This window comes from Oryctolagus cuniculus, chromosome 17 (assembly GCF_964237555.1).
Source record: "Oryctolagus cuniculus chromosome 17, mOryCun1.1, whole genome shotgun sequence".
In the NCBI taxonomy this organism is placed as follows: domain Eukaryota; kingdom Metazoa; phylum Chordata; class Mammalia; order Lagomorpha; family Leporidae; genus Oryctolagus; species Oryctolagus cuniculus.
The window spans coordinates 66,247,011-66,270,513 of NC_091448.1; the positions used below are offsets into that span (position 1 = coordinate 66,247,011).

A 23,503-nucleotide genomic window follows, 5' to 3' on the forward strand; every position below is an offset into this window, starting at 1 on the left:
AGAATGGTTTAAACCGTACCCGCAAGCGCTGCTGGACAAAACCATTTCAAACGTGTGGGGGTGCTTAAAATGTAAAAACCAACCAAACAAAAAGATTTGAGGGGGAAATAGAGCCAATCCTAGACTTTCTGCCCACAAAAGACAGAAAAATAAAGACGAGAACGTAAAAACCTGCTGTAACTCCTTTTAGTTTCACCGCCGGTTTTCACTAAATAGCTGATAAACCCCATCCTCGCGAAGAGGGTGGAAGGTGCGGCGGCCGTCAGGCAACAGGGGCGGTGCTCGGCTTGGGCGGCTGGGCGCCGGTGCGCATGCGCGGGACTCGGTTCCCTGCGCGGAACCGTTGGAGCCACACTTGGAAATTGTTTGTTTTGACCGAATATCAGTTATTCCATAATGTAGTCTGTAAAACTCGTGGCGCCTCCGGTGCTCCTCCGGGCTTGAGGGGGTGACGGAGCCCGGGCGGAGGTCCCGGGGTCGGGGGCGGCCGCCACCCACGTTCCCCTGATCCCGGTCAGCCCCGCCGCTGCGCTTAGCGAGCCGAATCGAGGGTAGAGCGGGGCCCGCCGAAGCGCAGCCGTGCCAGGAATTCCGCTTTTCCTCGGCTGTCAGCCACGCAGGAGCTCGCTGGATGCTTGGAGAGTGCAGGAGACCCTGGAGGGGCGGGCGTTTGGAGCCGTGGTTAGGGCGCTGCCCGGGTTCCGCTCGGGGAGGGTCCCTGCTCAACGTGGGAGACCCACGCAGGGTGCGCGGCTCCTGGCCCAGCCCCAGCTGCTGCGACCATCCAGATGGCGAACCTGCGGATGGAAGCTCTCCCTGTCTCTCTCTGCTGTTCCAAGGAATAAAGGTGACAGTTCAGGGTTAAAAATTCCATTCTTTAGGGTCTAGCGGGTAAAGCCACCGCCTGCAGTGCGGCTGTCCCATAGGGGTACCGGCTGCTCCACTTCTGATCTGGCTCCCTAATATGCCCGGGAAGGCGGCAGCAGGTGGCCCAGGTGCCCGGGCCCCTGCGCCCAGGTGGGAGCCCTGGAGGAAGCTCCTGGCTCGTGCCTGACCCAGCCCCAACTGTTGCCGCTAAGCTATTTGGGTCGTGAACCAGCGGAGGGAAGATTCCGTCTGTCCTCGTTCTAACGCTGCCTTTGATACTTGAATAAATCTCAAATCTTTTTAATTACTCTACATTCACTAATTGCACAGTCTTGTTTCCATCAGGTTTTTGGTCTCTCAAACTCTGGGAATGTTTTTTCCTGGTTTTTCTCTTACCAAAAGGTGTTACTGAAACGAACACTCATTGGTGACGTTTTAAGCTTAAAGACAATTTTTTCCCCATCTTGGAACTTTAATTCCAGGAATTCCCTTTCTCAGTCCCGGTCCAGATTCCACTATTTCCATGCCATCGGCTGATGAGGCTCCAATGAGGGGAAGCCATTCAGTCACAGTAGCCTGATTTGGGCCATTAGTATCTTTCCCAACTCCCCAGGCTTTAGCTGCCATCTTCCCCCCAACACACACACGATCTAGTTCATGTATTTGAAAGGCAAAGGTAGAGTGAGAGAATCTACAGGTTCACTCCCCAGAGAGCCGTGGCTGGGCCTGGCTGAAGTCAGGAGCCTGGAACTCCATCCAGGTCTCCCCCATGGGTGGCAGGGATCCAGGCATTTGGGGCCAAGTTCTGCCGCTTTTCTTCCCCGGGCACGTTAGCAGGGAGCTGGTTCGGAAGCGGAGCAGCTGTGTCAGGAGCCAGATGCCGGTATCCCAATGGCTGCCTACCCTTTAGAGATGCTTACTCAAATTACATGAATCTGTAAGAACTTAACAGCTGGGGCCGGTGCTGCGCCATAGCAGGTAAAGCCATCACCTGCAGTGCTGGCATCCCATATGGGCACCAGTTCAAGTCCTGGTCGCTCCACTTCTGATCCAGCTCTCTGCTGTGGCCTGGGAAAGCAGAAGATGGCCCAAGTGCTTGGGCCCCTGTACCCGGGTGGGAGACCCGGAAGAAGCTTCTGGCTCCTGGCTTCAAATTGGAGCAGCTGTAGCTGTTACGGCCAATTGGGGAATGAACCAGCAGATAGACTTTCTCTCTCTCTCTCTGCCTCTCCTTCTCTGTGTAACTCTTTCAAATAAATAAACCTTAAAAAAAAAAAAGTTTCAGTTTTAAGAGAGGTCGCAGAAGGATTTCTTTTTATGGTTTATTTATTTAAAAGGCAGAATTACAGAGAGAAGGACAGAGGACAGAGATCTTCCATCTCCTGGTTCACTCCCCAGAATGGCTGCCAATGATCACCAGCTGAGGACTTGGCTGGGCCAAAGCCAGGAGCCAGGAGCTTCCTCCGGGTCTCCCACACGGGTGCAGGGGCCCAAGGACTTGGGCCATCTTCCACTGTTTTCCCAGGCCATAGCAGAGAGCTGGGTCGGAAGTGGAGCAGCCAGGACTAGAACCGGCGCCCATATGGGTTGCCAGTGCTGCAGTGCGCCACGCCGGCCGTGGGATTTTGTCTGTTTACCATCACTGAGTCATCCATCTGCCTAAAAAAAGACAGCTGTTCCCAAAGCCAGAATTACCCGGTCACATTTCCTCTGGGCACTTTGCCAACGGCTCAGGCAAGTTAACATCCTCTGCCACATGGTATCCTGTATCCTGACACTCAGAACCAACCAGCCCGCTCGCTCATCTCTGAAGAGCAAGTTAACGGGAGAGAACCGGAACCCAACTTGGCACAGGAGGGGCTCCCCGGCGAGCGCTAGAAACGCTGGACCACAGGCAGGGCTCTCTACTTAAGCCGCTTGTGTCGTCGGGGCCGGGGGTCCCTGGCTGGGTTTATCCCAGTTCTTGCCTCGGCGCGAGAGAATTCAGAGGCCCAGCCCTCGCTGCGGGAAGCCTCTCTGGAGCGATCCTGCACACTGAGTGCGAGGTGGCCTCCCCCACGAGGAAGGAATGGCGTGAGTCTCGGCGGGAGGGGACGTGGCGCAGGCCCGTGGGGGCGCAGGTGCCAGGGACGCGAGCAGCGGGGATTCGGGAGCCGGATGCTCTGAGAGTTCAGAGGGGAGGGGAGGGGAGGCTCGCGCACCGGCTCTGGGTGCAACCCCGCCCTCTGGACCCGGCCACAGCTGCCCGGGGCTTTCCCAGCCGCCCCCAGTCCTCCGCAGGTGTCGGCTTCTTTGCTTACAAACAGCGAGAACGATTTTGTTTTTCGCACCACGGGACACAGCCTCTGGGGAAGGACCGGCCAATCTGACCGCCCGCTACCCAGCCTCCACCACGTCCTGGGCTACAGCACGGAAGCCCAGGCCCGGATCCCAGGATCCACACGCAGCCGCAGACGCTGGCGGAGCCGGGGAGGGCCTGCCGCTGGTCTCAGAAATAGGCCAGGCCGCAGGGCAGGGAGTTCCGTCCTCCCGTTGGCAGGCACGCGACCCACGGAAGGCTCCAGGGCCTCTGGTCAGCCGCCACTCCCGTTACAGAGCGCACGTCGTAAAGGACGTCAGTAACAACTTTTCAATTCAAATATTCCCAAGATGCAACCGTTCCTGTTCACAATGAATGCTTGTTTGAAACTACACAGGGGAGAGAGTGCTACAGAAGACACATCCGTGTTCAAGCAGCTAAAACAAAAAGGCAGATTTAATGCAATAACAATAATCTGAGGATAAATAAATCCACGAGAGACTGGGCATTCTCTTCCTTTCTTTGCAGAGAGAACGCCTGTCTTGAAAGCACATGGGGCTGAAGATGTCAACAAAACTGAGTGTCCGGGGGAACAGGCCTGGTGCTCCCTGCTGTCCTCCTCGTACTGGCCACGGCCACGGCCACGGCCTCCCCTGTGGCCCAGGCGGATGTGAGCTTCAAGAGTAACTGGATGGTTTGTTTCCTGAATCGTCCTCCTGTGAGCCCATACTCTGCAAAGGGGAGACAGGGGCAGGGGTTTAGGTTGGCCGGGGTCGGGTTCTCCCCAGCCCCGGGCAAGCACGCCAGCTCCTCCCGCCTCGTCCTGCCAGGGGAAAGCCTCCCTGTGCACCACGGCAGCCGGCGCTTCTGCAGCCACTCTGGCAACCAAAGACACATGTCCAGGCTGTGCTTTGAAAATGCTCTTAAACAAGGATTTCTGGTTTTTTTTTTTTTTGTTTCATTTGTTTTATTTCATCTTATGTGAAATGTAGACAGAAAAGATACAGAGAAACAGAGACAGATCTTGCATCTGTTGGCTCACTCCCAAATGCCCACAACAGCCAAGGCTGGGCCAGGCTGAAGCCGGGAGCCGGGAGCTCTCCACCTGGGTGTCGCACACAGGCGGCAGGCACCCAAGCAGAGTTCACATCAGCACAGAGCTGGACTGGACTCGGGGGAGCCAGCAGCTGGACCAGGCACTCCGATGAGGGACGTGGGCATCCCAAACAGCATCCTAGCTGCTGTGCCGAACAGCCTTCCCTCTGCCGACCGTCTGGTCAAGCTTACCAAGAACACTGGGCACAGGCTGGCATCACGGTGTGGCAGGTTAGGCTGCCACTTGCAGTGCCAGCATCCCAAATGGGCGCCCGTTCGAGTCCCGGCTGCTCCACTCCCAACCCAGCTCGCTGCTAATGCCCTGGGAAAGCCGCCGCGGCTGGCCAAGTGCTCGGGCCCCGCACCCAAGTGGGAAACGTAGAAGGAGCTCCTGGCTCCTGGCTTCAGCCTGGCCCAGCTCCAGCTTTTGTGGCCATTTAGGGATTGACCCACGGATGGAAGATCTCTCTCTCTGTAACTCTGCCTTTCAAATAAATAAAATACATCTTTCAAAAGAAAAACAAAGCACTGGGCAACCTGAAACCAAGTCCCTGTTCCCGAGGGCAAGGCCTCCCCCCAACCCCCTGCTGGAGTGAGGGCCCCGAGGCACCTTCTGCACGAACTGGGGATTCACTGTGATCTCCTGGTCCATGGCCTTCAGCCGCTCGTCCAGCTCTATGCACTTCAGCATCTGCAGGACACACACACGGCGGCCGGGGTCAGCGGCAGGGGCACCACCACCCAGGGGCCGTGCGAGCACCGCCTCCCGCCCGACAGGCCGGCAGGAAGTACCTGATCACCGGGCGCTTACAGGGAACCCCAAGCTTAACCACACGAAGTGGCGACCAGCTGCCATCACACGAGTACCAAGACCACTGCTGGTTTTCAGGGTTCTTCATTGAAACAGAATGGAAAAGCGGGGAGGTGGCGGCATCCGAGCCATCCTGGGGCAGCTCCCTGTGCTGCCTCGGGTCTCTGGCTCAGCCACCTCCCTCCTCAGAGGCAGGGGCACAGGCTGCCTGCACAAGCCCCTCACATCCCGGGCACCACGGCCGCGGGCTCTGCCCCTGCCCTCCTCCAGGTGCCCCCGACCCTGCTGCTGAACGGGGGCCGCTGTTTCTGAACCAACAACTGGGATTTCACAGCTCCGAAGCGCCCCAGTGCGGGCAGCCGTCACGGCAGGCGTGGGGGCGGCAGCCGGAAACCATCTCTTCACGGCCGGGGAACCTTAAGCAGCCTGGCCTGAGACTGCCGTCCTGGGCTGACCGCAGTCGCCGACACTCACCTCCTGATCCATGTGGTGGAGCATGGCGGGGTTGTTGTATTTCTCAGGGTTGTCATGGAAACTGACCATGCCGTCCTTCTGGTTGATACTTGCAAAAATCTCCCCGTCTTCTATCTGGGAGAGAGAGAAAGCCGCGTGGACACAGACACCACGTGAGCCTCCGGCCACGCGGCGTCGGGGCGAGCACAGAGCAGCACAGATGCTGCGGGCTGCACAGCACACTCCCTCCACACGCGCACACACACACATATACACACTCTCGCAATCTCCCCTTGGCTGGGAGCTGTTTTTCACCACGGTGAACTCTGAAGCCCCGTGTGAGCACAACTCGCCGGCACGCGGTATGGCTGTCTCCAGAGCACTGTCAGCGCCATGGACGGAACCCCTACGCCCGTGAACAGTCACCCCCACTGCCGCCTCCTAGCTCCTGGAACCACGCCTCTGCCTCTCTCTCCGGATCTGCCTTCTGCATCGTGCGGGCCCTTAGTGTCTGGCTGCACTGGTGCAATGCTCTCGGGCAGTCTCCACCCTTCCCTGAGCGGCAGTCTGTCCTGCCGCTGCTTTTCTAAGAGACCCTAGGGTGCGTCTTTCACCCCAGGGGAGGAGGGGTCTCCCCGCGCTTCAGATTCCAAGGCGGCTCCGAGGTCTGTGCTGTTCCTTTCACGGCCGACTACGGGACGGGACCTCAAAGCCAAATCCTGCCCACGAAGGTGGCACGTGAGAGGCCAACACGAGCCCCCAGCAGGTCTCCCCGGCCCCGAGCAACGGCTGCACAGGGTGGGGGTGGGGCCGGGGCGCCCTTGGACAGTGCAACAGCGCTGCCTGAGCTGGCCTGGGCGAGACGCCAGCCAAAGAGGCCAGCACACATCAGACAGGAACAGCTCCACGTGGGCAGAGCGCCCCTTCACATTTTTTTTCTTTTTAAGACTTATTTATCTGGGGTCGACGCTGCAGTGCAGCGGGTTAAGCTGATCCAGCTTCCTGCTAACGGCCCCTGGACACACATGGGAGACCCGGAGGAGGCTCCTGGCTCGGGACTGGCCAACTCTGGCTGTTGGTGCCATTTGGGGTGTGAACCAGCAGATAGAGAATCCCTTTTTTATTATTATTATTATTTTGACAGAGTTTGACAGTGAGAGAGACAGACAGAAAGGTCTTCCTTCCGTTGGTTCACCCCCCAAATAGCCACTACAGCCGGCACACCATGCCGATCCGAAGCCAGGAGCTAGGTGCTTCCTCCCAGTCTCCCATGCAGGTGCAGGTTCCCAAGCACTTGGGCCATCCTCCACTGCCTTCCCAGGCCACAGCAGAGAGCTGGACTGGAAGAGGGGCAACCGGGACTAGAACCCAGCGCCCATATGGGACACCAGCGCCACAGGCGGAGGATTAACCAAGTGAGCCATGGCACTGGCCCCTTTTTTTTTGTTTTGTTTTGTTTTGTTTTTTTTGACAGGCAGAGTGGACAGTGAGAGAGAGAGAGAGAGAGAAAGGTCTTCCTTTTGCCGTTGGTTCACCCTCCAATGGCCGCCGCGGCCGGCACACTGCGGCCGGCGCACCGCGCTGATCCGATGGCAGGAGCCAGGAGCCAGGTGCTTCTCCTGGTCTCCCATGGGGTGCAGGGCCCAAGCACCTGGGCCATCCTCCACTGCACTCCCTGGCCACAGCAGAGGGCTGGCCTGGAAGAGGGGCAACCGGGACAGAATCCGGCGCCCCGACCGGGACTAGAACCCGGTGTGCCGGCGCCGCTAGGCGGAGGATTAGCCTAGTGAGCCGCGGCGCCGGCCTCTGGCCCCTCTTTTTTTAAAAAATAAAAGATTTACTTATTTATTTGAAAAGCAGAGTTACAGAGAGAAAGAGAGAGAAAGAAAGAGGTCTTTCATCTGCTGGTTCACTCCCCAAATGGCCACAACAGCTGCTGGTCTCCCACATGGGTGCAGGGGCCCAAGGACTTGGGCCATCTTCCACTGCCTTCCCAGGCCATAGCAGAGAGCTGGATCAGAAGTGGAGCAGCCGGTACTAGAACCAGTGCCCATATGGGATGCCGGCACTGCAGGCCAGGGCTTTAACCTGCTGCGCCACAGCACTGGCCCCCCTGCCCTGTTCCGATCCAGCTTCCTGCTGGCGTACAGCAGATGACTCAAGTACTTGGGTCCCTAACAAAAACAGGGGAGAACCGGACTGAGTTCCAGTCTCCGGACTTCGGCCTGGCCCAGCCCCAAACTTTGCAGCCATTAAAGCAGTAAGCTAACACATGGAAGATGTTTCTATCTTTCTCTGTTGCTCTGCCTTACAAATAAACAATTTTAAAAAATGGACGGAAGGCACCCAGATGAATGTGGACCTGCGTTCCCCACAGCACACTCCTGTGACAACCGTCCACCCACCCAGAAGGGCGAGGTGGTTCAGTGGTGAGCCACAGCTCCAAGCCCAGGGCCACACTCACCACAGGGCGGGCTGTAAGCTCCCAACAGTGAGTGGGCCTGCAGGAGGGCCCAAGGAGCCAGGCCGTGCTCCGATCGGCGGAGGCCGGGGCTGCCCCTTCCTGGGGGTGGGAGGCTCACGGGGCCCTCCGCGAGGGGCAGCTGCGCACTCCTGGCACCTCCCTGGGCAGCTGCCTGCCCTGAGAGCCCCGCCCCTGCAGCCCCTCTCAAGCCGGGCAGCCCCCTGCGTGACCCTCGCCGCTGCCCCCAGAGGCTGTGACGTCACATCTCCTGGCGGAACTCACAGGGGCACGGCGGGAACGGTCAGTGTCCATGGGTGTGGAGCTCCGGGTGTCGCTCCAGCATCCTACACGCCTACTCGAGGTGTGGCCAGGGACCCCCAGACCGCGCACAGAGCAGCGGCCAGGGACAGCGCGGGGCGGGGGCACTGCTGGCTCTCCTGATGCAGCGGGGGAGGGGCCCCACTTGATGCTCCTTCCTCCACCTGACCCTTCCATTTCATGAGCTTTACGGATGCAAACAGGACACACGCCACGCTGGGCCTCCTATGCAGGGACCGGTGACAAGGGGTGCTTGGCTTCTCCTGCTTCGCTGTTCCGGAACGAGCGCCTCTTACTTCCCAAGCACACACAGGCCCAGTTCACTTGTGACAGGGGAGGTCCACTTACCATGTGCAGAACGTACTTCTCCGCCTCCTGAGGACCCGAGAGCTGCACGCGACTCGCCATGTCTTGTAAGGACAGCGTGAGGAAGGTCTGAAAGTCAGAGCAGAATTACGCTTGTGTGAACAGCAGGAGAAAGGCATGTCGTCACGGTGTGGACAGAGGCAAGGCGTGTCGTCACAGGTGCAGACAGCTAGAGATGGACCCACCCACCTGCGCTGGCCGCAGCTGCTGAGAGCAGCAATGACAGGGCTCATGCCCCACACAGAGGCACACAGCACTTTCGCAGACAAGAGGGAAAGGGCAAACCACAGCTGTGAGAAGCAAAGACTGCAAACACGGAAGTCAGAGGGCCCCAGCACGTGAAAACCACCCTGCCTCACATCACCAGGAAAACACGACGTGACACTGCACCGCGATTCCACACGTCTGACCACACTGCGCACTGGCACCAGTCTGGGAAACCTCCCCAGCCAGGCCGGCAGCCACGCCCACTCGGATGCCCAGCCAGCAGCCAGCACCCGCCTTAGGCCACTCATGGCTTCACCTACACACACTTCCCTATCTATATGAGGCCACAGGCATGCACTGTTAATGGTGCTCACCACCGCAAAACATTGCACACCTACTCAAAGTCTGGGTAAGGACAGAGCACCGCAGTGAGACAGACTTCTAATGTGGTTGGTTAAAAAAAAAAAAAAAAACAACAAACTAGAAAGAATCCATGCCACGAACACTGCCGGACAGAGAGAAGGGCAAGGCAGAGCAGTGCACACGGCAGCAATGCCCGTGCGCAGCAAATCGGGCTAAGTGCCTTCTCCCTCTACTACTCTGGCACTAGGCCACCAGGGCAAGTGTAACAGCCACCACCAGAGAGGCGACCTCTGGACGAGACACGCCCCTTAGCCACCCAGGTCCCCTAGGCGCTGCCCATAAGCCTAACGTGACACAACCCACCACGACTCGGCAGGTGAAGGACCCAGGCCCTGGAGTAACCATCTGGACACCTTCCCTGTTTTAGCGACGCCTGCTTAGTAGACACCAGACCCTTAACTGATGGTTTCTGCAGCGATGGCGCCTTGTTCAATGTCTGTCAGCAATTCTAATTCATTCAACTTTCATCTGCGATTCTACAACTTAACATCTTGCTGAACATGTAGCATCTTTTACCCTCATTAATATTTTGATTAAAAAAATATTTTTAAATTAGGGGCTGGCTTTGTGGCACAGCAGGGAAAGCCACCGCCTGTGACATCGGCATCCCATACGGGTACCGGTTTGTGTCCCAGCTGCTCCACTTCCCATCCAGCTCCCTGCTATGGCCTGGGAAAGCAGTGCAAGATGGCCCAGGTGCTTGGGGCCCTGGCATCCCGTGGGAGACCCAAATGAAGCTCCTAGCTTTGGCCTGGCCCAGCCCCGGCTGTCACAGCCATCCGGGGAGTGAACCAACAGATGGTAAATCTCTCACTCTGTTTCTCCTTCTAACTCTCTCAAATGAATAAATCATTAATTTTTTTTTTTAACTTATTTGCTTGAGGCAGAGTGAGAGAAAGACCTCCCACCCATTGGTTCACACCTCAAATGCCTGCAATGGCCAGTATCAGAGCCAGGAGCCAGGAACCCAGCCCAGATCTCCTACATGGGTGTAGAGACCCAACTACTTGAGCCACCACTTGCTACCTCCCAGGGTCTGCCATAGCACAAAGCTAGAATCAGGAACGGAACCAGAGCTGGGTATTGAACCCAGGCACTCCAATGGAAGATGCGGGCGTCTGACCAGCAGCCTAAATGCCTACCGCTATTTTAACATTTAATGAAAAACAACAACAAAAAAAAAAAAAAACAAAAAAGACTTACTTATTTATTTGAAAGGCAGAGCAAGACAGACAGACTGATCTTCCATCTGCTGGTTCACTCCCCAAATGGCTGTAACTGCCATGTCTGGCCCAGCCCAAAGCCAGGAGTCAGGAGCTCCATCCAGGTCCCACACGGGTAGCCAGGCCCAAGCATTTGGCCATCCTCCACTGCCTTCCCAGGCACAGAGGTAGGGAGCTGGACACTCACAGATTAGAAATCTTGCCTGTATTCAGTAACCTAGTGGGGTGGGTCCCCGCTCTCTCCCTGAGGGCAGCTGATGGCAATCTCATTCCACTACCTCTACAACCACCACAACTTGGCTGCCACTCTTCCCGGCTTCCAGAAAGGTCCCCCTCCTGGGTCCTCAGGTTGCCAAGCCCATCATCCTACCAGCAACACAGCCTCCTTCCCAGCCGCGACCACGGACAGGGGGCAGGGGACGCACAGGTACAGATCTGTCACACTTCCCGCTGCATCGCGAACTACTGGATACCGGCCCACAGGAGGCTCGACAGGAAAAAGCAGTCCTCCGCGTGTGAGCTACTCTTAGTGGGAGTAGGCTTCATTTTCCTTTGTATGTTGCCCATACTGTTTGAACACCTGGTGATAAGTGTGTTTTCTATAATCAAAAACCATCGCTATCAACATCTGAAAAATAAGAATCAGGTAATATCCTACACGTCGAGCGCACACACCCGTGGTCTAAGCAAGCAGTCCGAGTCTACTGTGTGCAAGTCAGAGATCGGCGCAGCTGAGGCTCCCAAGCCGCTGGGACCGCCCTGGCCTGTGTCACTGAAACCCCCCTCACTGCCCACATGGCACTGCCGACCTCTCCGGGGCTACCTTGCCTGCCTCCCAGGGCAGCCCCACGGCCCACCTCCCGTCCTCCTCACCCGCTCCTCTTCTCCAATAGCCTGCTCTAGCCCGGAGAAGACCCAGAGATACAAATCGAGCTCTGGAAAACCAATCAGAAAGCAGGTCTTGGCATGGTCACCGGGCCGTCCTGTAGCCCCGCCCCTGCGTCCTCAGCACGGGGTGGGGGAGGGGGCGGGGGGGGCCGCCTCACCTTCGTCAGCCTCTGGATGTTCTTCTTGTACAGCGAGGACAGGCACTGCTTCACCAGCCCCATGTTGTTGTCCCGGGTGAACGCCTCGCTGTGCTTGTTCACCAGGTTCCGGAGCTCCGAGGGGTTGTTGGTGGAATACACCTGTGCCAGCTCGTGGTAGGCATTGCTGAGGGGCTGAAGGGTTTGAAGCGGGGGAGAGACCCAGATCAAAACTTCCGAGGACGGAAATGTGCACAGGAAGAGAAAACAAACAAAACCCACAAAACCCACCCGCTTACAAAACTGTGTTTTGAGCAAGCACACTCCGCACCACAGTCAGGTAGCAACACCCGCTCCGGAACCAGCCGTAACTTATCCAAAGCAAGTGTCTGGTCGCGCTGTGGAGTGATGGCCCGCGGATCAAGTCTGCGGTGCAGAGCAGGGAACCGCACGGCAGGTGGACGGCCACTGAGCTCAGTCACGGCGTGCGTGCCCCGCCTCCCTCAGTGCAGCTGTCTTGTTCTATCGATGCGCTAGCCTCAGAAGGCGGGCCAACTCCGCCCATTCCCAACTCCCCTCGCGTCTCTCTCTCTCTTTCTCTCTCTCTCTCTCACACACACACACACACTTACACACGCCACTTCTGGCAACAAGGAAGACTGGAGCATGCGCGCAGGTGTGGCTGAGCACCGACCAAGGGCCTGAGCTGCTGTGGGTGTTTTATACACGCTATGCCCTGTGTGCAATTTTAAATCGGGGCAGAACGATGCGGAACTGTCCCAGGAAGCAGCACCCACAGTGACAGGCGGGACTCAACCCACCTCTCTGGCTCTACAGTCTGTGTTTTCACCACTTAAGAAACCATCTTTTTTTTTTTTTTTTTTTTTGACAGGCAGAGTGGACAGTGAGAGAGAGAGAGAAAGGTCTTCCTTTGCCGTTGGTTCACCCTCCAATGGCCGCTGCGGCCGGCGCACTGCGCTGATCCGATGGCAGGAGCCAGGTGCTTCTCCTGGTCTCCCATGGGGTGCAGGGCCCAAGCACTTGGGCCATCCTCCACTGCACTCCCGGCCACAGCAGAGAGCTGGCCTGGAAGAGGGGCAACCGGGACAGAATCCGGCGCCCCAGCTGGGACTAGAACCCCATGTGCCGGCGCCACAAGCGGAGGATTAGCCTAGTGAGCCACGGCGCCGGCCAAGAAACCATCTTAAATCACTAGTTAGGGCGGCTGACACCCAGCGTTCCCACCAAAGCAGGCGGCTTGACCCGAAGGCGCGCTCCATCATCATGGCTGCCCAGAGCCACCCTGCCCGGGGCTCTTCCAAGGAGGGCAGGGCCCTGCTTCAGCCACCCCTCGCCTGTGAGCAGCCCAGCACGGAGCTCTGAGTGCCACCACCCACTCCCGGGCTCAGGCTGCCTGGCTGTCTTCAACAGGCCAGCACGCAGGCTCCCCACAGGAGACTCCGACTGGGGCCCTCACATCCGGATTCTGCACAAGGATGGTCGGGCGGAACTGTCGCCACAACGACCGTTAGCTTATGACCCCTCTGAACGGCTCCGCTGGACAGGCGTGGTGCCGCAGAGGTGCAGCCGCCACTGTGACACTGGCACCCCTCATCTGGGTGCTGGCTCGGATCCTGGCTGCTTTCCTTCTCACCCAACTCCTGCTGTTGCAGCTGGAAAAGCAGCAGAGGGTGGCCCAGGTGCTTGGGCCCCTGCCACCAGTGTGAGACCCGGATGGAGCTCCAGGCTCCCGGCTTCAGCCTGGCCCAGCCCTGACTGTTGTGGCCATTTGGGGAGAGAACCAGCGGATGGAAGCTCGCTCTCTTTCTCTGATGCTCTACCTCTCAAATATGTAAACAGATCTTTAAAAAAAAAAAATAATAACGGAAATAAAAATCATGAGTATGTATGTAAAATTTTTATAAAATTGTAATTTTTTAGCTCTTGTCCCAGAGCAGTGAGAACTGGGACAAAAGTTCAGTGAGCAGCACTATGGTCTTCCTCAAAAGCTCTCGTGGGGCTGGACTGTGGCGCAGTAGATTAATCCTCTGCCTGAAGCACCAGCATCCCATATGGGCACCGGCTCTAGTCTAGCTGCTCCTCCTCCCATCCAGCTCTATGCTGTGGCCTGGGAAAGCAGTGGAAGATGGCCCAAGTGCTTGCGCCCCTGCACCCACATGGGAGACCTGGAAGAAGCTCCTGGCTCCTGGCTTTAGATCGACTCAGCTCCAGCCATTGTGGCCATTTGGGGAGTGAACCAGAGGACGGAGGACCTCTCTCTCTGTCTCTCTCACTGTCTGTAACTCTACCTCTCAAATAAATTTTAAAAAATGCGCTCTCATAAGGTTCCCCAACACTTGGGCTGGTCAGCACTGCTTGTTCAGTGCTTTGCTGAACATAATGAAGACAAAGGAGAAAACAAAGTCGCCCCCTGTAGGAGCCAAACCGGCAGAGCTGGCCTGCCCACAGGACGAGCAGCTTCCGGAGAACAGCCCACAGGGAACAAGGTCCTGCCTGAACTGCAGCCCCGGCGCCCGCTGAGGGCACGTCACTCCTCTGAGGCTGCTGGGGAGCACCAACCCTCCAAAAAAAATCACACACGTCTGCCGTTACCCCGTCTCTGTGTACTTCACACGCTGCGTAAGAAGTCAACTTCAGGCCGGCACTGCAGCTCACTAGGCTAATCCTCCGCCTGCGGCGCCAGCACCCCAGGTTCTAGTCCCGGTTGGGGCACTGATTCAGTCCCGGTTGCTCCTCTTCCAGTCCAGCTCTCTGCTGTGGCCCGGGAGTGCAATGGAGGATGGCCCAGGTCTTTGGGCCCTGCACCCGCATGGGAGACCAGGAGGAAGCACCTGGCTCCTGGCTTCGGGTTGGTGCAGCGCGCCGGCCACAATGCACCAGCCATAGCGTCCACTTACGGTGTGAACCAACGGAAAAAGGAAGACCTTTCTCTCTGTCTCTCTCTGTCTAACTCTGCCTTTAAAAAAAAAGTCAACTTTATGTTTAAAACTTACCTTGATGAATCTACCCACGATCTGGGACGTGTATTTTGGTAGCTGTTGTACTTTCCCAAGTAATATCAAAGACACTAGAATATACTTTTTATATGATTCCAACATAATGTGGCTGACGGCCATGGCAGGAGTAGTAATAGCCTGAGCGAGAGAAGAAAGCTTTGTGTGAGGACACAGCACACCACGGCTGCAGACAGCGCCCCCATTACACACCACTTCTACCGAATGTCCCACTGCTATTTTCATACCAGGTTTATTGATACATAAATACACACAGTATAAAGTTTGCAGAGAGACAGACAGAGATCTTCCATTCACTGCCTCTCTCCTCGAATGCCCGCAACACCTCGCGCTGGGCCAGGCAGAGGCCAGGAGCCTGGCACCCAGTCTGGCTCTCTCAAGGGGTGGCAGGAACTCATTTACTGGAGCCAGCACCTCCCAGAGTGCCATTAGCAGGAGACTGGAATTAGGAGTGGAGCCAGGACTGAGCCCAGGTACTCCACTGAGGGTAAGCACACAGCCCAAGCACCAAACACCCAGCCCAAGATTTACCCTTCTAACGTATACTACTCTGGGACAGGGACTGTGGTCAGCGGGCTAAGGCACCACTTACAACGCCTACGTCCCATATCAGAGCACTGGTTCAAGTCCTGGCCATTCCATTTCTGGCCCAACACACTTGGGAAGGCAGTGGGTGATGGTCCAAATACTTGGGTTCCTGGCTCCTGACTTCGTCCTGGCCCAGTCCTGGCTGTTGAGGACATGTGAATTCACTATGTTCTACGGCTGCTTGACTTCAGGGCGTTTTCATACCCCTGTTCAGAAGAGTCATCTCCCATTCCTTCCAGCCTCAGCCCACCCCCACCCCCACTGTCCTTCGTGTCTCTGTGGAGTCGCCTATTCTGGTGCCTCATGGATAGGGCACCAGGCAGCGTGCGGTCTGGTGCCCGGTTTCTTCCAGGTCCACCCTCGCTGCGGCAAGGATGGGCCCTTCCTTCCTGCGCCTGGTTAAATAGCACGTCACTGTGTGTCTATGCCACACTGTTTTAGGCACTCCTCAGCTGATGGGCGTTTGGGCTCGTCCCACCTTTTGCCCACTAGGAATAAAGCCACTATGAACACAGCATATACAAACGCCTTCATCTCTCTCGGGCGGATCCTAGGGGGCGAAATAGCTGGGCCACATAGAACGGATGCTTAAAAGTTTTGAGGAACTGCTGAATTGTTTTCCAAAGCAAAAGTTCCTACAGTGGCATCAGTAATCACAAGGGTTCTAAATTCGCCACATCCTCAGCCATACTTACACTTGCCATTGGCTGTCTTCACAATTTTTAGACCCCCTGGTCCAAGGTATGAGACACTGGTTCTGACCTGCATTTCCATGACGATAGATGGTGAATGCCCTTCTGTGAGCTTACGATGGCCATCTATCTACCTGCTCTGCAGAAACGCCGACTCAAATCCATCACCCATTTCCAAATTTTACTCTTTCTAGTGTTGACGTGTAAGAGGCCTTTACATACTCTGGATTCTAGTCCCTTCTCAGCTATGTGTCTGCAAAGATCTCCACCCGTTCTGGGACTAGGAACTAACCGGGTTCACCTCAGGAGGGTATGAGAAGACGGAGCTACTTTTACACTCTACCTTACACAGCGCTGTAGGATCTAAGAACATCCTTCAGGAATGGTTTCTAAAGCTATAATCAGGATCATTTTCGGAGATCAGGGTGCTACCACCATCTACAACTGCAGGCATATCCCTAAACCACAGCTGCGTGAGGTGGACGGACACGAGACAAACTCACCACCTGGCCACAGCTGAGGACTAAGTATGATTTCAGGTAACAGGATTCTGTCCATACACATCAAAGGTGCTTTGTTCTTAGCATTTTAACTATCTGAGCCGGAAACATTTCCCAAGCACACTGCATCACACTCTCTCCTGCTTTTCAATGTCCACATCCCCCTGACGTCTCCAGATCAACAGCCTGTTTGGATTACAGTTTTGGACTGAATGTGATAATACATTCATTAGCTCTATATGATGTTTCTGCCATTTTCTGAACACACGACCGTAACTTGAAGAGAAGGCAGCCTGAAGATTTAACCCGACTAGACGCACCCTACAAGGACTCCACCCCAGGCCCTGGGCAGTTCTCCTCTGTTACTCCCCGGAACACTGCTCACAGCCACGGTGTGTATACAGTGTGCATACTGAGTGTCACGTGGGAGTGCCCCAACCCAGCAGGGAGCACTCTGCAGGTCACCTGTTTAACACACATTGTGAATTAACACGAGCTGACAAATGTCTGCCCAATTTATCCCAGCACATTAACATTCATCTCTTTCAGTAAACCTCCAGAATATTCCACGTTTCATCACGCAGACACAGTCAAGGTGGGTGTGCTCTGTAACACCCTCTGAATCGTGAACCATGAGAACACTTTATACACTTCAGCAGACAAAACCTAACACAGCACCGCCCATGGTTTTAGGATAACACTTTAGCGATGACTCAGTCCAACCTCTCCCCTGCGTGCAGAGGGGTCTGCGAAGAGACTGTAACGTACCCAAGTGAGCTGGGGTGGAGGCAGTGCAGCCTTGACCAGCATCCACTCATCACACCGCCCCCCAGCGCGTGGTGCCAGCCAGCACCATTCCCAGGCCCACAGGGGCCTCCCACTCGGAGGCCCCCCCACTGTGAACCTGAGGGTCAAGGCAGGCTCAGGGACGCAGGGGTGACTACCTGTTCGTAGAAGTAGAGCGCTCTTTCGAAGTTCTTCAGCCCCGTGTAGATCATGCCTCCGTAGTAATAGTAACATAAGAAGTGCTTCGCGTCATAGGCTCCGTTCTCTTTACAAATGTCCATCATGTCCACATCAAGATACGGAAGGGCAGGTTTAAAGCATTTTGCCAGCAAACAAAGCTGTGAACAATTTGTATTAAGTCATGATTTTAGGTTGGCAGGCTTTAGCAGAAGGAAGACACAGATTCTAGAAACTCCAAGAAAATGTTATTTTGTTTCCTACCTTACTGACAGAAATTACCTAAATGGCAACACACGACTCCACTTTCTTAACAGAGAATAAAATAGCATCTTAAAAACAACTGATCAGTGTAAGGCAGGGCAGGCCTGAACGGAAAAAATGAACAGAAAATAGAGAGCTACACAGATAAGGCTCAGTTATAGCTTAGAAACTCATCCAACCACGCGCATCTTTACAGACAGGCAAACCGGGTATCCTGTTCTCTTCACTGAGCTGGTGGAACAGAAACACGCCTGCATGATGGGACTAAGACAGAAGCTTTTGCTTCTATTGATCCTTCTCAACTTTGTGATAAATTATTATTTGTTGGGGTGGGCGCTGTGGTGCAGCGGGTTATGCCACTGCCCGGGATGCTGGCATCCCATACCAGAGTGCCTGGTTTGAGTCCTGGCTACTTCATTCCCAACCCAACTTCCTGCTAACCCATCCTGGGAGGCAGCAAACGATGGCTCAAGTGCTTGCACTCCTACCACCTGTGTGGGAGACCCAGACAGAGTTCTGGGCTGCTGGCTTCAGCTGAGCCCAGCCCTGGCTATCTGAGGCATTTGGGGAGTGAATCAACATATAGAGATCTGTCTCTCTGTCCCTTTCTCTGTCACTCTCCCTTTCAAGTAGATGAAAAGAAACATTGAAAATAAATTATTTATTTGTTTGAAAGGCAGAGAGACAGAGACACAGAGCTCTCCCATCCGTTAGTTCACTCCCCAAATGTCTGCAATGCCCAGGGCTGGGCCAGGCCGAAGCCAGAGGCCTGGAACTCAAGCTGGCTCCTGACGTGGACAGCAGAGACCCAAGACTTGAGCCCTCACCTCTGAGGGTGTGCATCAGCAGGAAGCTGGAACCAGAAGCAGAGTGGGACTATAACCCCGGCACCCCAAGCAGCATCGAAACCACCGTGCCAAATGCCCATGCCGTTTTGAATTCTGCATCCTTCAGGTACACGCAGGAACTTCTGCAGGCACACATACATCCAGTGGTGAGAGCAGACATGCGTACACTCACCAAGCTGCAGGTGTGAGGTCAGGGCTTACTGTGTGCAATCACATTTTTTTAAACAGAGTAAAAAAAAATAAAGGAAAGCGTAACTTCACGTGGCTGTAACATATGTTTGAAACAACCCGTGTATCATGAAATACCCACTACAGACTGGTTAAACCCTGGTACACCTGTATTATGGGACACTCCACAACTATAAAGCACAGCTGTGGAAATGTCTCCAAGATACATTACACGGCAAAAAACAAGGTACACCCTCCCTGCCCCCATCACTCTGCCTTTTCCAATACATAATCTTTAAAAAAAAAAAAAAAAAAAAAAAGGTTGGGCCAACGCTGTGGCGCAGAGGGTTAATGGCCTGGCCTGAAGTGCCAGCATCCCATATGGGCGCCAGTTCTAGTCCCGGCTGCTCCACTTCCGATCCAGCTCTCTGCTATGGCCTGGGAAAGCAGCAGAAGATTGCCCAAGTCGTTGGGCCCCTGCACCTGCATGGGAGACCTGGAAGAAGCTCCTGGCTCCTGACTTTGGATCGGCGCAGTTCCAGCCATCATGGCCATCTGGGGAGTGAACCATCGGATTGGAAGACCCCTCTCTCTCTCTCTCTCTCTCTCTGTGTGTGTGTAAAGCTGACTCTCAAGTGAAAAATAAATAAATCTTTAAAAAAAAAAAAAAAAAAAAAAAAGGTCCACATGAGCTTGCACAGCCTGTCAGACAGAATCCGTGTAGAAAAAGAGATACGGCCGCATTTGCTTATATGGGCACCAAGTGTCTCTGGAGGGACACGCAGCAGCAGCCAGCGCGAGTTTCCTGAACACAGAAGCAGCCGGCGAGAGTGGTAGGCAGTCTTCATCACATCGCCTCCCTCTGCCCTCTCGACTTTGAACCATGCAAAGTAAGATTCACGGGGCTCATTTAGGTGCAGGAGTTACCACTGTATATGGTCAGTTCCCACAATTTCCCTAAAAGAAAATTACTTGGGGTTTTGTCTTCAACCACTACGCCACCAATTACCCTGTTGGGGGACCAGCGCACTAGCCGGGCCCCATCCTGTCCTCTGCGCCCGGCACACCCTGCCGGCGTGACAGATGCGCCTGGGAATCTCAGCTTCTCCAGCAGAGAAACACCACACCAAACTGCCTCATCCACCTGCCCGGGTGCCGCGAGGCGTGCGGCCCACCCGCGGCTGCTCACCTGGCAGAGGTCGGCGTGGATGGAGGTCAGCTGGTTCGTGTTCATCTGCATCTTGTCGATGGCTTGCTTAAGGATGCCAATTCCTCGCAGGGGCTGTCAGAAACGACATCGCTTTCAGACAAGTTCTCAAAGATGGCAGCACATTGGATCTTAGGTTGGCACTTACAAATAAAAAACAACACTAATTGAAAGGTTCCTTTGAGAGCCACTGGAGGTTCCCGCATCCTCTCAGGAAATCTCTTGCCCCCATTTCAGTCAGAAAAACACCATCTCGGTTTGTTTCTTGGAAAATGCAGGTAATTCAGCTCCAATTCTGACATCAAATGCTGTTCACTTTATACCACAACAAAAACGTCCGTGTCACTGACAGTAGGTGAGGGCCTGTGGCTCAGGTGCCCACAGTGCTGGCATGTCGCCTGGGGCAGCCTAGCCCTGACCCACAGCAAGCTACCACCAGCTACAAACAGGCTGTCTCCTGCCCCGAGTGACCAGAGCAGGCTTCAAGTGAGGCACGGTCCGTTTCTGAACCAAAGACGACACCCTACGACAGTCACCTGACTTCTCTGGCTTTTCCAATAAAGATTTTTTTTTAAAGCCATCTCTTTCAAAGAGTTTAGTTAGTACGCCTACAAAAGAGCCACCAGTTCTGTTTCTAACCTTCTCCAAACCACTTATCATGAAACTCATTTCCAAATTATAACTCCTGTCAGCATCACCAAAGATAAAGGCCAGAGAGCCGTCCCGGATTCAAGGAGGCTACAGACGCAGTGACAGAAGGTGAGCAGAGAGCCAAGGCTTTCTGTTGTTAGAAACGACACCAGCTGGGCCGGCGCTGTGGTGTACCAGGTTAAGCCACCTGCAATGTCAGTGTCTCAAATGGGCACCAGTTCGTGTCCCAGCAGCTCCACTTCCAATCCAGCTGTCTTTCCCAAAAGGCAGCAAATGACAGCCCAAGCGTTTGGGTCCCTGCCCCCATGTGGGAGACCAGGATGAAGCTCCTCACACCAGGCTTCTGCCTGGCCCAGCCATAGCTTTTGCAGCCATCTGGGGAGTGAACCAGCGGATGAAAGATTCTTTCTCTCTCTGTAACTCTTTCAAATAAATAAATCTTTTAAAAAAGGTGGGGGCAGTGCTGTGGCGTAGCAGGAAAATCCTCTGCCTGCAGTGCCACCATCACATATGGACACTGGTTCAAGTCCCAACTGCTCCACTTCCAATCCAGCTCTCTGTTATGGCTTGGGAAAGCAGCAGAAGATGGCCCAAGTCCTTGGGCCCCTGCACCTGCGTGGGAGACCCGGAAGAAGCTCCTGGCTCCTGGCTTCAGATTGGCCCAGCTGCAGCCGTTGTGGCCACTTGGGGAGTGAACCAGTAGATGGAAGACCTCTCTCTCTCTCTGCCTCTCTAACAAAATAAACAAATTACAAAAAAAAAAAAAAAAAAAAAAAAAAAAATACAGTGCTAAAAAAAAGGCGCCAGCTGAGCCGCTGGCAACATCTGACCGAGACCTGCAGGTCTGTCCAAGCAGTGCAGCAATGGCCGTCCCTGAGTGTCGGCCAGTGTACTGTGCCGGGAGAGAACGGCCTGATTCTCGGTAGGCACTCACTGACGGCTTCAGGGATAAGCGACAGCACTCCTGCAATCTCCTTCCCAACAGTTCATGGGGTGGAGGGGGGAGAGAATAATAAGTGTGGTAAACAAAATGCTAACATCTGGAGAGTCTGGATGAAGCATACACGGGAATTCCTGTACTATTCTTGCAGCTTTTTGGAAGGTTCCAATTAAGTCATAATTAAAAACTGGAAGAAAAAAAAAAAAAACTAAGCATAAACCAGTATTATAACACAAAGGGGCACTAGCCGGGAGTTCCAGAAAGAATCACCCCCAGTGTCCTCGCGGAGGCCCCACGTCTCCCTGAGCCTCTGAGCACCTCTCACCACAGGGGCTGGCTGTCCCCGCTGCCAAGGCCGTGCGGACCCTCAGCGACCACACGCGGCCAGTGTTGGGCTGCGTGGCGCTGACCTCGAGTCTAACAGACCTAGCTCACCGCCTACAGCAGACACATTTACAACAGAACCATGACTGCTCGAGTGACATTTCTTACCTGCTTTCTTTCCACGAGTGCATTTGTGAGCTGATGGCAAAGGCCGGCAACTAGACAGAACGATAAAAAAAAAAAAAAAAAAAAAAACACACACACAAAAATATGGAAGATATCAATAACCAGAAAGGGAAAATGCACTCAGCAAAAAGCAGGTGTTACCAGCTTACAGGTGTCGGTTGCGTAGCGAATGTGCTCGCCGTTACAAGTACTGATGAAGAGCTGGACCTGGGAGAACAGCGTCTCGAAGTCGGGGACGCTGGGCATAGAAAACTTCACAAACCTAGGAGAAGCAGAAAAGAATCCAATTCCCCTGATGTCGCACGGGGTTCTCATGCCAGGGGCTCATCCTGCCTCCAACACGGGCAAACTAAAGGGGCAATGGTGCGTTTTAAAACGAAGAACCAGAATCCATGGATCCTCCTGGCCTGGTTCTCGTGTATGACCCGACACAGACACAGACACGTACAGTAGGAGTTAAGAAAAATACACTAAAAACGAAGAACTTTCAAGACAGAAGCCTCCAGAAATGAGGTCAAACATCAGGTTACTTCTGAAGGAGCCTTAAAATATTTATTTATTTGTTTGTTTGTTTATTTATTTATTGGAAAGGCAGAGTGAGGGAGACAGAGAGAGATCAATCTTCCATCTGCTGGTTCGCTCCCTAAATGGCTGCAACAGCCAGGGCTGAGCCAGACGCTTTCTCCGGGGCTCCCATGTGAGTGCAGGAGCCCAAGCACTTGGGCCACCTTCTGCTGCTTTCCCAGGCCACAGCAGGAGCTGGACTGGAAGTGGAGCAGCCGGGACTTAGACAGGAACCCATATGTGATGCTGGCGTCGCTGGTGGTGGCTTTACCCACTGCGCCACAATGCCAGTCCCTTGTGGAGAATCTTTTAACCAAAAACGTCTTCATATTGTTTTCTGTGCTCCAGTGTGGCAAGGACCATTCGCTCACTAAACTGACCCAGCAGTTCCAACTGCCGGGGTACCCACTGCCGTATCAGAGTGCCTGAGGCTGAGCCCCACCTCCATTTCTGATTCCAGTTTCCTGCTAATGTGCACCCTGGGAGGCAGCACCCACGGCTCAGGTAGTTGAGTTCCTACCCCCCCATGGGAGACCTGGATTGAATTCCTGGCCCCCAGCTTTGGCCTGGCCCTGCCCCAGCTATTGCAGGCATTCAGGAAGTAAATCAGCAGATGGCAGTTCTGTTTCTGACTTTCAAACTAATTAATTAATTAAAAATCAGTTGCTGGGGCTGGCACTGTGACATAGCAGGTAAATCCACCACCTGCAGTACTGGTGTGCCATATGGAAGCCAGTTCAAGTCCTGGATGCTACATTTTTGATCCAGCTCCCTGCTAATGGCCTGGGAAAGCAGTGGAAGATGGCCCAGCTGCCTGAGCCCCTGCCACCCACGTGGAGACCCAGATGAAGCTCCTGGGTTCGGGCTGGCCCAGCCCTGGCTATTGCAGCCAGTTGGGGAGTGAACCAGTGGATGGAAGACCTCTCTGTCTCTCTCTGCCTCTGCCTCTCTGTAACTCTGCCTCTCTCAAATAATAAACCAATGGAAACCAAAACAAACAAATAAAGTCGCTGCTGTTCCCA

At 54.7% G+C, this 23,503-nt stretch overlaps 1 protein-coding gene and 1 long non-coding RNA gene across 4 annotated transcripts in view; one reads left to right on the top strand and one right to left on the bottom strand.

The window, feature by feature from the left end:
- Nucleotides 1–21: 21 nt before the first annotated feature.
- LOC127486810 (uncharacterized) lies at nucleotides 22–4,122 on the top strand. Its single transcript, XR_007913394.2, has 2 exons — nucleotides 22–847; nucleotides 3,695–4,122. It is a non-coding gene; the product is annotated as an uncharacterized lncRNA (long non-coding RNA).
- The window catches only part of COPS3 (COP9 signalosome subunit 3), a 25,340-nt gene continuing 5,431 nt past the window's right edge, over nucleotides 3,595–23,503 (bottom strand). For 2 of the 3 annotated variants that reach the window (XM_002723323.5, XM_051831048.2), the window contains exons 3-12: nucleotides 22,067–22,179; nucleotides 21,900–21,949; nucleotides 19,799–19,891; nucleotides 17,311–17,490; nucleotides 14,566–14,706; nucleotides 11,573–11,746; nucleotides 8,656–8,742; nucleotides 5,547–5,660; nucleotides 4,872–4,952; nucleotides 3,595–3,897 (exon numbers count right to left, since the gene is read on the bottom strand). In XM_002723323.5, coding sequence (XP_002723369.1) covers nucleotides 3,844–3,897; nucleotides 4,872–4,952; nucleotides 5,547–5,660; nucleotides 8,656–8,742; nucleotides 11,573–11,746; nucleotides 14,566–14,706; nucleotides 17,311–17,490; nucleotides 19,799–19,891; nucleotides 21,900–21,949; nucleotides 22,067–22,179 — 1,087 coding nt within the window. In that variant the 3' untranslated portion in view covers nucleotides 3,595–3,843. Of the gene's footprint in view, nucleotides 3,898–4,871; nucleotides 4,953–5,546; nucleotides 5,661–8,655; nucleotides 8,743–11,572; nucleotides 11,747–14,565; nucleotides 14,707–17,310; nucleotides 17,491–19,798; nucleotides 19,960–21,899; nucleotides 21,950–22,066; nucleotides 22,180–23,503 lie in introns of all 3 variants that reach the window. The other variant, XM_070061736.1, reaches the window with a different exon arrangement.